Genomic DNA, 14040 nt, shown 5'->3' on the forward strand with positions numbered 1-14040 from the left:
CGGTTTGAGGTTTTGCTTGTGCCTAAGACCCCAGTCCTACGATGATATCTGTCCACACGGAGCTCATTGTGTAATTGAGGCCTAGGAATCCATTTGGTGGCATTAACATCTCATGAAAAGCTGAACTCTGCAAGCAGATGCTATTGTTTCATGTACATCACTCCAAGTGCCTGATACTGGAAGACCACTCTGCTTACGTGCGGGGTTTTTTGTGAGAAAACACAAAATACAATTCCCACCAAACATACGAGTAGTCGCAGATTCCAGCCCATTTATTTTTATTTTGTTTTATAAGAAACAATGAATTTGAAACTGCTTACTATTGACCTGTTCTTATTAAATTTCAGCCGACCAACAGGCATGCTCAGAAGCCACACAGCGCCAGTCTGTTACCTCTCCATATCTGCAGAAGATGTGAAAATATTTTCCATATCCACAGACAACACCATTAAGGTCTCACTATATACAGCAAGTGTCTGATATCCTACCCCAGTTCTTTTTTTTGTATTCGCGGAAATAAATATAAATATATTCAGTCTAATAAACATGAACACATACATAATAGTACAGTATAGAAATGTAGGGCCTGATCTAATTCTCAATGAAGTCAATAGAAAAGACTCCAACCGAAATTGGAGTTGGATCTGGCCCTTAAACAGATCAATGTAGAGAGCAATTCCAGCAAGTACTCCTATGAGTCAATAGTCTCTTAGGTTTTCAGTTGTACTAAATGCATTCGTTGCTAAATGTTTCACAAATTATGATAAAACTTCAGGGATCCAGTACTCTGAACTTTTTAAAGTGTTGTTCTACTTTAGAAAGTGACTTTGTGTTTTGTTTTTTAATTTAGGGATCTTGCTTCTATTGTAATTTCTCTAGGATAGGTATTTCTGTTTCTTCATTTGCTGAAATCTCCCTAACTAGGCATGTATTACATACACAATGCATGTATTACACGTGTGTATTACACAAAAAAACAACAACAACAACCACCCTACATTAAAATAATATTATTAAAGTTTGCCAGTGTGTGACCCACTCAGGGATCTTGGGCTCCATTGAGGCTTTGACGGGGAGTGTGCTCTAGTGATATTCTGTGCATTTCCCTGAAGTGTGACCCCTTCTTCCCCATCCCCTTCAACTTATCCCTGTCCCAGTCCTTTCTTTTCCACACCCCATCCCTTCTCATCCCTTTCCAAGTCCCATTCTCTCAGCATAGCCAGTCCCAGTCTCCACTCCTCAGATTTCTCATCCCGCCCCACAAGTCTCCTTGCCTAGCAAGTCCTAGTCTCACTCCTCTGCACTCCCTGTCACCATCTTCCCCCCCACCCCAGCAACATTTCATCCCCAGTCTCCTTGACAAGCCAGTCCTCCACTCCTGGATCTCTCCAGTTCCAGTTTCTATACTCCCCAGCTCCTTGTCACATTCTACTCCTCCCAAACCCCAGTAGGTTAATCTTTTGTCCCCTCTATATTTGAATCAGGCAGCTTCCTCCTCCACACTGCCTGGGCCCAGCAGGGTGTCACAGTCTCCCTGTTCTCAGTGTAGGTGTTCAGACCCAGCATGGCCCACAGCAGCCAAGAGCTGCAATTGCAGGGAAAGTCTTGCTTATCCCTGGGCTGGAGCATGCCCAGGGGGGATGGAATCTTCAGGGAGATTAGCTGCTAAAATTAATCTCTACTTAGCATGTGCGAACTGTGATTTTTTTAAAAAGAAGGCTTATAACTTGGCCAAATTTGGCAAACTTTCACAGGGATGGCAAAAAGCACATCCCTGACACAAAAGCCCAGCCCCTTGCTAAAACTAAAGCATACTTTCTCCAAAGTAAGGAGGAGCTAGAGCTTTCCAAAGACAAGTTTGATAGATTTTTTTTTAACATGAGTAAAGCACATTTTTTCTTACCCTTGTTCTCAGAAACTGCTGAACCATTTTGGCTGAAATTTTCCAAAATTATTTAGCTTAATGCAGACACTCAGAATGGAAAACTTCAGCTCAAGCAGTTAAAATTTGCTAAAATAGGCAAATTAAAAAGAAAACAGGGTCTTATAATGGAAAGTGTTGAGCAACCTTAATAATAGGCAGTGCTACCAACCCTGCCTATAGTAATAATATTAGCCTTTGCACTTCTTCCAATGTATGACTTCAGTATTAAGTTTAGGTTTCTGACCACTATATTAGCGAGCACTATTATATTATTGTTTTTAATTACCTATTTAATTTCCAGAAGCATGTCTTTAGAACTGTACTCCACACTTTATAATCAGACATCTTGTGGGGTTTGTGTGGGTCTTCTGTGTTTCCAGAGGATTCCGCTGTTTTTCTCCAAGTTTGAACCAAGTATGTATACATCCATTGTGAACACCTTTTCTGTTTGATTAACTTATTAATTGCTCCTAATTTAACATGAATCAGGGGTTGACTTGTTTTATAAATGTAAATTATTGTTCATCATTTTCCATTATACCATATCTGTCAAATTCATCCTTAGTGTATATCCATTGAAGTCAGTGGACATACACCGAAGATTAATTTAGATATAGGGCTAAATTCATCTCTGGTATATTTCCACTGACTTCACTGGGTATAGACTAAGGATGAATTAGGCATACATGGTATGAAGGAAAATCACAAACAGTAGTCTACATTTATATAGCACTTTTCATCTCAGAGCACTTTCACCAAGTAAGGGCTAGAGTAGGGGTGGGCAAACTATGGGCTGCGGGCTGGATCCAGCCCCTCAGGGCTTTGGATCCAGCCTGCGGGATTGCCACCCCGTGGCATTGTGGGCCCCGCGCTGCTCCCAGAAGCGGCTGGCACCACGTCCAGCAGCCCCTGGTATGGGGGGGGGCAGAGGGCTCCGTGTACTGCCCTCGCCTGTGGGTACCTCCCCCTGCAGCTCCCATTGTCCGGGAATGGGGAACCACGGCCAATGGGAGATTCGGGGGAGGTACCCACAGGCAAGGGCAGCGCGCGGAGCCCAGGGGCCACAGAGGCGCGCCGCTGCCATCTCGAAGGTGCTCCAGGTAAGCGGCGCCGGGCTGGAGCCCAAACCCCTTCTGCACCCCACACCCCAACTCCCTGCCCTGAGCCCCCTGCGGCACCCTGCACCCCTCCTGCACCCGAACCCCCTGCCCTGAGTCCCTTCCTGCACACTGCATCCCCTCCCGCACCCCGTACTCCCTCCCGCACCCCAACCCCCTGCCCCAGCCCTGCATGCAATTTCCCCACCCAGATGTGGCCCTCGAGCCAAAAGGTTTGCCCATCCCTGGGCTAGAGTCCGTGGAAAGACTCTCAGGACTAGATCTATAAAACTACTTAGGTGCCACTGATATTCTCACAACCACCACTCAGCTGCTGCCTAACCCTGTAGGTGCCTAAATTTCTACCAGTGGGTAAGCACAAAACGGTGCCTGAGTCCTGATGCTGCACCACAGCTAACTAGCTGCTTAGAGCCCTTGTTTGTGCCTAAGCCCAATAGGATTCTCAGACTAGCATGTGTGTGTTGTATATAATACCCAATAGCCCTGTGGTTTGGGCACTCACCTAGGAGGTAGGTGACCTGGGTTCATGTCCCTACTCTGCCTGATTCAGATTATGGACTTGTACCTGGGTCTTTCATATTCCAAGGGAGTAACATAACCACCAGGCTATTGGGTATCCTGGCGTTGGTCTCTCTCAATCTCCCCTGTTGAAGCAGTTCTACTTAATTATTCACTGTAGCAGAGATTTGAACCAGAGTCTCCCACATCTCAGGTGAGTACTCTAGCCTCCGGTCTATAGAGTCAATCTCTCTGGCCCTGTGAGTGAATAAGTATGTATTTATACAAAGAGGAACATCTCCAACAGGAGAGATGGAGAGATTTACCCCAGGATAATCTCTCTCGTAGCTGTTCCCTTCTGTGGAAAAGTAACACAGCATCTTTAGGATAAGTAATCTGTTGCTTACTTCCCTTCTCTGATTCTAAAATACCCAGAGACCCTGATCTAGCAGCGTTGTGTTGGGGGTACTGTTGGTCAGGGTCTAACCTTCCAGTGTAGGTGCCATGCATAACTACCTGACCTGGGTGGGAAGGGAAGTATAGCAGTGTATTTTTAGAACTGCATGAGGACGTGTGTCAGACATTAGAGTACAACCCTATTAATTGTTGTTCCGTTTGTGTAACATCTTTTCCTACAGATTTGGGATATTGTGGACCAGACCTGTTTATTTACAGCTTGTTCAAAAACCAGTGGAATTAAGGGAGAGCTCACTGCTTGCCACTACACCCCAGGCACCAGATCGCTTTGTGTTGCTGCGGATACACTTGCACTTCTTCATCTAAGATTAAGGTACATGGCAAGCCCATTTGAGTTTGAGGGTTTGTGAGCCTCTTCAGCTGTTATTCAAAAGTTCAACAGATGGGACGTTTGTGTGTGTGTGGGAAACCTAGAGCATTTGAAATATAATTGGAGAAGTTTGCCCTCTGTGGGAACAGGGTAGTGTAGATCCCTGTGCCCTCCTCAGGCTCCCACTACAACAGCTGCTGGTGCAGTGGAACTGGTAGCAGCACAGGTGGGAATTCTTTGCAAAGATTCCCTAGAGTATGGTCTAGTAGATGCAGGCAGACTAACAATGGGATGGATGTGGAGACTAAAGGCCTCCCTCTTTCTTCCCACTGCTATCAGTATCTTTAAATTAAAGTCACAGCATCGCTTTCCCCCTTTTGGAAGATGTACTGAGGAAATAGCATAGAAATGCTTAATGCCGTTGTACTTTCCCCAACTCTTGTACAGTCCGGTTGATATATGCTGCATTGCTTTGGTTTGTTTTTCCATGAGATAGGCCTCCTCCAGAGCCCCACTTGATCGTGTCTCATAAGGAGCCAGTTCTGTGCTGCAAATACAACAAAGAGTTCAGGCACGTGGTGAGCTGCTCAGAGGGATCTGTAAGTGAAAACTATACCACATAAAGGCAATGTAGTTGCTGACATGACTCCATGTGTCTGTCTAATCTATTGTATGTAATCTGTGCATTTTTAACACACCCATCACTAGAGCTGGTCAGAGATTTTCCGGGGAAACAGCTTTGTCAGAAAATGCTGGTTCTTCAAACCCCAAATGTTTCATGAAAGCAAGTCAGGTTTGACAAACTTTCAGTGAATCAACCTGCCTGGTTCCCTGTCAGCTTGCCTTGTGGGCTGCTGCGGAGCTATACTACATGGACTGGCCAGGGCCAGAAACTCCAGGCTTCCAGGATCCATAGCTTCAGAGCCACCCTGCCATGCCAGGGCTTCCAGACTCACTGCCGTAGAGCCAGGAATCTGGAAGTCCTGGGAGACCTCGCTCTAGTCAGGACTCCGAATCTAGGTTCTGAGCTCCACAACAGGGAGCTTAGAAATCCTGGGGGCTCACAGGGTTTCTAGGCTCACTGCACAAAGCTGGGACCTGAGAGGCCCTGGGACAGAAGTGGGGGAACCAGCTGAACCAGGGGTCTGGAAGCCTTGGGGTCCTGGGACACATGCCAGGGTTACCCTAGAGCCACAGACCTCAAAGCCTGGGCAGCTGCTGCCTGCAATTGGTATTCTTGTCAATCTCACTGTTGCTGTTAGTGGTGAAACTTTTAGCAGCAGTGACGCTGACCACAATGTCAATTGCAGTCAGCAACTGCCAGCCTGGAGAGCATATTTTGTTTTGGAAATGTAATGTGTCAGAAACAGGTTGTTTTTTTTCTCTCCAGGATTTCTGGTTCATTGGAAACGTCAAAAATTCTGGATTCATGGAAATTTGGAATTAAATCAAGTTTGAAAATGTTGCAATTTCTCATGAACCAAAAAGCCCAAGTTTTGAGCAGCTCTACCCATTACCAGTGTAGCTAATCGCCAATCTGTAAAATATTTTAAAGGCAAGTTATGTCATCTACAGTGACATCTTCAGAAGAACTTCACATATTTTTAAGAGGCATATGTTACTTAGGGCTTGTCTTCACATACAGTGCTGCAGCTGCACCACTGTAGCACTTTAGTGAAGCTGTTACTATGCCAACAGGAGAGCTTCTCCCATCGGTGTAGTTAATCCACCTCCCTGAGAGGCAGTAGCTACACCAAGGGTTAGGTCAGTATAACTGCGTTGCTCAGGGATGTGAATTTTTCACACCCCTGAGTGATGTAGTTATGCCAATATAAGTTTATAGTATAGACCGGGGTCTTAGATTCCACCCCACCCCAATATGTGTCTTTCTAGAGTCGCTGTTTCTTTTTTCTCTCTCAAACACTGAGCCCTGGTCTACACTTACATCAATGGCAGCTTTTGTCAACCCAACTCTGTAAGCATCTACATTAAATTGTAACTCCCGCCAATGTAACTCACCCACGACACCGACTTAATACGCCACCTCTGTGAGAAGCATAGTGCTTAGGTCGATATAGTTAGGTCAACGCAGTGTCAGTGTAGCTTACATCGACTGTTGCTGCCTTCCAGAAGCCATCCTACAATGCCCCACACAGACAGTTAATCAGTGCAAGTGCTCCTGGTGAGGATATGCACTGCCAACACAAGGAGCATAGCGTGGACATGCAAAAGCAATTTAATTACTGCTGTTGCTGTACATCGACGTGACTTAGGTCGTCTTAATTTTGTCCTGAATAAATCTGGATACTGATTAAAGTGATGGTAATCCAGGCAGTCACGTTGACCAGTGCTATATACGTTTCTTCATGCATCTGTGCCAATCCAAGATAGGTAGATACTTGGCAGCCATCACATTGGTATCTAGGCACCTTACAAGGCTCATTTTGAGACATTGAAGATCTCAGTAAAGGAGATCAAATAACAGGCTCTCCTGATGCCTGCAGCTACACCATTCAGCTAAAAAAAAAAAAAAAGCAGTTGAGAGAGGCTGGGCAGAGGGGGGTAAAATGGAAAAATCTTGCTACTTTTCAGACACTCCTTCAATCACTATTTGTTTGCTTGTCTTTTAAAAGGTGGTTAAAGTGTGGGATTTTGAAACAGGAAAGCATTTATTTGAGTTTAGTGGTGCTCATGGAGGTGCTGCAATAACCTGTTTGACCTTTGATGTCAGTGGAAGAAGGTATGTTTCTTTTTATGTTTATTTGAAGATATATATATATAATTGTTGACACATGTGGGAAATATATTGAATTTTAATCCCATTTTAGGTTAATTACAGGAGGAAGAGATGGATGCTTGAAAATATGGAATTACAACAATGGACATTGTTTGAATACTTTGAAAAGGGGTAAACAGCATGTTGAAAAATATTTGAAAGACTGGAAAAATATGATTTAAAGTATTGAAAAGAATAAATGTTTGGTTTATTTTTCCCTACAGAAGACAAATTTGCTGAAGTCTGTGACTGCACCTACGTGGAGGTGAACAGAAGCAGGTCAGATCTTTCACAGCTTGGTGTGAACCTTGAGCTAGGGAGTGATATATTTTGTGGGAATTTATACTGCAAATGCTAGCTCTTTTCTGTAGAAAGTGATTCCTTTGTGACCTTACTGGAGCATTGGTCATAGCTGTGCCACAAAAAGAACTACAACCTCTGAAAAAATAAACACAGTGGAAATAAACAGACTTGTACAGCTATACAAAGCAGGTTACATTCTTTGATGAGTGCCTATAGAGCCTTTAATAGAGCACTGTCCTGTAAGTGCGGGGGCAGCCAGCACATCTGTTGATGGGGCATGTTACAGGGGTTGCTGAGAGTTGTAGTCACCAGACAAAGCCCACAAGGAAAGGGGTCAGCTGACTAAGCAACATGTGACTGTATGCTGGGGATTACTTAATAGAATGCCCTTGGCTCAGTCTGGAGAAAATGAGGGTTTACGTAAAACCCTGAGGGAAGTCACTTCGTGATAATCTGGCAGGAGGCCCATTGAGGATAGCCAGGAAAGGCAACACAAGGAGGAGGTTGTATCCTGTCTCTTCCCTGCTTGCTGAAAGCTTCAAAGGCCTCTGGTGGTTGGGACCAAGTATTTTGAGATACTTTTCTCTTGTTTTGAATCCTCCAGTGATGATAAAGCCAGCCCAGAAGAAAAGGGTATGACCCAAACTGAAGTTTTGGCTTTATTTTACCTTCCCTGGCTAGTGAAGCTGCTTGCTGGCTTACAGATCCCTAGTTCTCTGAGACAGATGCTGTTGCTCTGCTACTCAGTACACAGTGCTCCCATGTTGTTATCATTTGTGTTACAATAGCATGTGGAAGCCAGGACCCCAGTTGTGTTAGCCACTGTAGAAACATAATGAAAAACACAATATTGGCCTAATAGGTGCTATCATTCCATGAAGGCAGTTCTCAGTGGATTATTTCATTAATTTTGGCAAGCTGCGTGTAACTTTCCCATTTCCTTGATGTTTAAAACAGTAATATTTAAAAACCATCTCTCTTTAAAAAAAAAATTACTAGTATATAAAATCAAACAGAACACTGAACACTTTATTAAATCTTCTTGTAGGTATATCATAGCTGTTGGATGGGATAGAAGAATAAGCATGTATTTTGTAAGTGAAAAATATATATCTAAAATGACTTGGTATTAATATAAAATTATTATTATTTTAAAATGAACTCTTAAATTTTGTATTTATTGCTTCTCATTCGAAGTGAAAAGGGGGGGAAAAAAGACTGTTTACAGTCACTGATGTATCAACCATTTCTGTTTTGGGCTAAGACTAAAAATGTTGTCCAACACAACCTCCTCCACTTAAAGGTGGGACATGTAAAACTTGATCTCACTCTCTGTAGGTTGCCTAAGGTTCTGTGCCCAGTAAACAAACAAAATTTCAAGGACATGATCCTGCAGAGACATAATAACATGGGTAACTTATTGCACTGAGGGTGAAGTCCTAGTCCCATTGACTTCAATGGCAAAACACTGCCTGACTTCACTGGGGTCAGGATTTCACCCTGAGAGTAGTTCCATTGAATTCCACGTGGCCACTCAGCACATAAAGTTGGGCTCACATGTAAATCTTTGCAGGATCATGGCCTGGACATTTTGTCTATTTTCTGAATTCAGTACCTTAGGCAACCTGCAGGAGCAAGTAAATGCAAAATTACATTTGACAGTCATCAGTGAGCCATCCAGTTGCCCATCATCAAACACATGGCCAAATCAAAGAGTCTTTAGCAAGCAGTGCTGTTACATATACTGCTATTAATATGCAATGCATGTTTATTATAATATTTAGCCAGATTTTAATTAAAAAATTAACTTAAATAGACATTGGAAACATGCTGTTCTCAAGCCTTTTGGTTTGTTACCTATTGTTTCTAGCAATATGAAGGGCCTTGTCTGTTCACTTTTGTGTCAGTGGGAATTACTTGCGTTTCAAAGCCATTTGCCTTTTGCACATGTGAGTTCAACTTCTTTTGAGCTGTACGTACATACCTAGTGAAGAACATAACCCTGTTGGCTGAGAAAATGCTGAAAATACACCAACTTCTCTTTTATCTATGTTGTTTGGAACAGGACTCTGCAGACGACCTTCATCACTTTCAGAAACCTCAGCCCTATTGGCAGGATGATATAGTAAGAATCCATCTTGATTCTGTATTACAAATAAAGTTCTTTTAAAAAAATAAGTCAGATGTTATTTAACACAAAGCTGGATAAATAATTGAACACAATTAGACTTTAGTAATGAGCAGTTATTTGAATTCTTACCAACATATAATTCTAGATAGATAACTTTCACACCTGAGTTTTGAGCAGATTAGAGAGGAACAAGGTAAGTGTCATGCAGGTTGGAAAGGAGGAGGAAAAGGAGATTCATAGATTCTAGGACTGGAAGGGACCTCGAGAGGTCATCGAGTCCAGTCCCCTGCCCGCATGGCAGGACCAAATACTGTCTAGACCATCCCTGATAGACATTTAACTAACCTACTCTTAAATATCTCCAGAGATGGAGATTCCACAACCTACCTAGGCAATTTATTCCAGTGTTTAACCACCCTGACAGTTAGGAACTTTTTCCTAATGTCCAACCTAGACCTCCCTTGCATGAAAGTTGAAGCATGAAATGATCGAGGTCTGAACAGGAGCTTTTTATGTTGTGAATGGAGAAGAATAGCTGATTTTGCAGAAGTTTTGGAATGAAAACCAGCAGAATTAGATGGCCACTTCAGTGTGAAGAGGAGAGAGGAGTCAAAAACTGACATTACAGCTGTGAGGCTAGGAGGATGGTGGGGCTGTGGATGTAAAGGAGAGGGAGAGAGAGAGAGAAGAAAGTGATGCTGGAGGAAAGGGGGGAGGGATAGCTCAGTGGTTTGAGCATTGGCCTGCTACACCTAGGGTTGTGAGTTCAATCCTTGAAGGGGCCACTTAGAGATTTAGAGCAAAAATCAGTACTTGGTCCTGCTAGTAAAGGCAGGGGGCTGAACTCATATGACCTTTCAAGGTCCCTTCCAGTTCTGTGAGATAGGTATATCTCCATATATTATTATAATAAAGACAACAAGTTCATTTTTTGACTGGTTGAGTATCTTGAGGCTTCAGTGAGACATTCAGCAGAAGATGTCAGAGAGACGGACACAGTCTGAACTGAGGATGGGGGGAGATCTGTGAGTCACCAGCAGAGAGAGAGAAGGTGGTAATAATTAAAGCTGTGTGAGTTGTAGACCCTGATGGGATGGGATGGGATGGGATGAGGAAAAGCATTGGCAAATGAGATGTATGGTCCAAAAGACACTAATCTCAGTTGTTTTAAATTTCTCACCTGATACTATGTAGGAGATTAGGCTGGAGAGATGACATAGGTTCTTGTGTGTGAGCTGCAAGAGCCAGGGAAAGTCTGTGCCTAGGTCCCTTTCTCTTGCTGAACAAAGGGAAAGGAGCAGCAGTGTTTCTTTTATGTCATCTTTTTTTCATTTAGAGCAGTGGCCACAAGGAGGATATTCTGTGTATTGCTCAGTGTCCACCTACTCTTCTTGCCACCTCCAGTTATGATGGTGAAATTATCGTTTGGAATATGATCTCAGGACACATATACCGCAAACTTCACACATCTTTTCCCACTCACTGTGCTGGCACAGAAGGTAAGTACTGACTAGGGAAACTACAGAGAAAACAATTCCTAAACAGTTTCCAGCTTAACCCTTCATTCAAAATCTTTTTTGGAGAGATGTGGACCTTGCATGTTACAGCAAACTATACTATTAGGAGGACACTTATTAAATTCAGTAGAACAGGGAGACAGCATGGTAACTGTACATCATATAAAATTATTGCAATATAGGGCACGGGAGCAGTGCCATACCATTGGTTTAGTTAAAGCTGTTATCTCTAATGTAATGAGCAAATCAAATAGTTTGTAGTAAATATCAAGGACAAAGGATGAAGTTGATTATATTTGTTTTCTTGGTGTGTTTGGGGGGTATATATACACATATATACATGAATAATTATTTGTATTACAGTAGTGCCTGCCTAAAGGCTCCAAATGAGACATTGTGCTATGTGTGCTGTGCGCACACACACACACACACACACACACACACAGAGTGAGAAACAGTCCCTGCCTTGACCAGCTTATATTCTAAATAGACAACCCAAAGAAAGGTTTATTATGCTCATTTTATAGCTGGGGAAACTGAGGCACAGAGTGACTAAATGACTTGCCCAAGGTAAGGCAGGGAGTTTGTAGCAGAGCAGAGAATTGAACCCAGACCTTCAGAGTCCATCTAGTACCTTAGCTGCAAGGCCATCTCTTTCTTTAAGCATTACAACTGAATGAACAATTGTCCTTTGGTTACATGCTTAAGAGTATAATAGTATTTACAAGTTCCTTCTTCTGGAAATGTTGGTCCAGGTCCTTAGACCATGCTCTGTCTCCTTAGCTCTGCAGAGCAGCAAAGGGGATGGAAAGCTGCCCTAATAGGGCATCTGGAGATTCCCTGGGCATGGTGGAATTCCTGATTGGCGTAATTCAGTAGTTCACAAACTTCACTTCACTGTGACCCCCTTCTGACAACCAAAGTTATTATTTGACCCCAGGAGTGGGGAGCAAAGCCTGAGCCCACCTGAGCCCCGCTGCTCCCGGTGGGGGGTGGGTAAAGCCAAAGCCCGAGCCCCACCGCTCCACCGCTTGGGGCCGAAGCCCAAGGATTTCAGCCCTAGGCAGGGGGCCTGTAACTTGAGCCTTGGCGCCCAGGGCTGAAGCCCTTAGGCTTTGGCTTCGGCCCCGAGCGGTGGGGCTTGGGCTTTGACTTTAGCCCCGAACCCCAGCAAGTCTAAGCCAGCCCTAGAGACCCCATTAAAACAGGGTTGCAACCCACTTTGGGGTCCCGACTCACAGTTTGAGAACTGCTGGCATAACTTGGTCTTCCTCAGTATAAGAAGTGCATTGGGAGGTATCGGGGGGGGGGCATGATTACCATGCCTTTCATGCCAATGGTCTTCAATGGCCTGTTGGCCCCTAGCAGGCTATTACCGGTAAGAGTCAGACGTCCTTTCAGCAGTTCCGTGGGACCTGACTATGGAACTGGTGCTGAGAAGCAGCTCCACATCACTTTCTGCCCCATCTTGACTGTCCTTGGGATCGGTCAGGCTGACACTGAGCTCCCCTATGCTGGAGTTCGGGGCACATGTATCCTTTAGTCCCATGGTAACAGGGTCAGAATTTGGCCCAAAATTGATATTCCAGTGGTTGGCCTGGCCTGTGGAAATGACCCAACTTCCCCATCAGGTTCAGTCCTGTGTACATAAGAATGGTACAGAACCATTTTCTGTCATGGCTCTTTAACTAGGTTCTTGTACCATACACACCACTGGTGTCCTGCCTTAGCATGTTACATGCTCTGCAATACTATACATTATCTTCCTAAGGTACGCATATATTAATACAGCAGTGATGAGGCACATTTCCAAATGCCTTCACTCTGAAGAAATGCAAGTGTGCTGCTATACATCTACAGACGTTTTCTTATTGTGTACTAAAATTCTGAGCATTCCTAGAAGTAGAAAATATTTTGAAAAATTTTCATAGTAATTATAAAGGAATTGCTGTCGAAGAAAAAAGGCATTCTTGCCAAAAACATAATTTGTACTTTCTTCCTTTCACCTTCTCATCACTAGCATCCAGATATTTTGTTGATCTAAGGTTGCGTTAACTGAAAAACTACTAACACAAGGAGGGGTGGAACTTTTTAGGTGTTAAAAGAAATCTATGTAACAATTGCTTTAATTTATCATAATTAAAAATTGCACAACATATTTTATTATTAATAAAATATTTATTATCCTTTTATTTATTTGTACTGTGGTAGTACATATGAGCCCTCGTCACGGACCAGGAATTCATTGTGCTAGGCATTGTACAAACACAGAACAAAAAGATGCTCCCTGCTTGAACCAAAGAGTTTACAGTCTACGTAAATTTCACTCAGAATGCCCACACTCTCTGACGACAAACAGTGGCTGTCATTGCACATGGTAAAAACTAGAGCTGGGTAGAGAACAGAAATTCCAGTTCATGGAGGATTTTGAGATTTCTAAATTTTGTGTTCATTCTGAATTGGAACAAAACCTGAAAATTAAATGCTCCAGGAAAGAAAATTTCCATAAAAATTCTTTTCAAATTTATCCAAATATTTTGTTTCAACAAAATCAAAACATTTTATTTCAGTGTTGACTTTTGACTTTATTATATTATATTTTATAATATATAATACAGAATTTTTAAAAATTCAAAATGGAAAGTCATTTTAAAAGGAAAGATCAAAATGTTTTGTTCAGAAAAAGCTGAAATGTCTTTTTTGAACTATTTCCCCCCTTTCTCTGAAATTTCATGAAAAACAACATGATTTTGCAAAGCATTTTTATTTAAACTGAACTGTGTTTTTCCCAAGGAAAACTGTTCTGTTGAAGTTTTAGTAAAAATCATCAGTGCTGGTATACACCTCTACCTCGATATAACATTGTCCTTGGGAGCCAAAAAATCTTACCACTAAGTGAAACCGCATTATATTGAACTTGCTTTGATCCACCGGAGTGTGCAGCTCCGCCCCCCCCGAGCACTGCTTTACCACGTTATAGCCAAAT

The 14040-nt window shown here is 42.9% G+C and overlaps 1 protein-coding gene across 1 annotated transcript in view; it reads left to right on the top strand.

Moving 5' to 3' along the window:
• The first annotated feature begins 300 nt into the window (after positions 1-300).
• The window catches only part of LOC113406794 (WD repeat-containing protein 49-like), a 30725-nt gene continuing 16985 nt past the window's right edge, over positions 301-14040 (top strand). Inside the window, exons 1-9 of the mRNA XM_026653517.2 lie at positions 301-453; positions 4179-4330; positions 4824-4926; positions 6961-7067; positions 7156-7235; positions 7328-7382; positions 8455-8500; positions 9472-9531; positions 10874-11036. Of these exons, the coding sequence (XP_026509302.1) occupies positions 301-453; positions 4179-4330; positions 4824-4926; positions 6961-7067; positions 7156-7235; positions 7328-7382; positions 8455-8500; positions 9472-9531; positions 10874-11036 (919 nt within the window). The remainder of the gene's footprint in view (positions 454-4178; positions 4331-4823; positions 4927-6960; positions 7068-7155; positions 7236-7327; positions 7383-8454; positions 8501-9471; positions 9532-10873; positions 11037-14040) is intronic.

Source organism: Terrapene carolina, unplaced genomic scaffold (genome assembly GCF_002925995.2).
Source record: "Terrapene carolina triunguis isolate 2854851 unplaced genomic scaffold, T_m_triunguis-2.0 Scaffold139, whole genome shotgun sequence".
In the NCBI taxonomy this organism is placed as follows: Eukaryota; Metazoa; Chordata; order Testudines; family Emydidae; genus Terrapene; species Terrapene triunguis.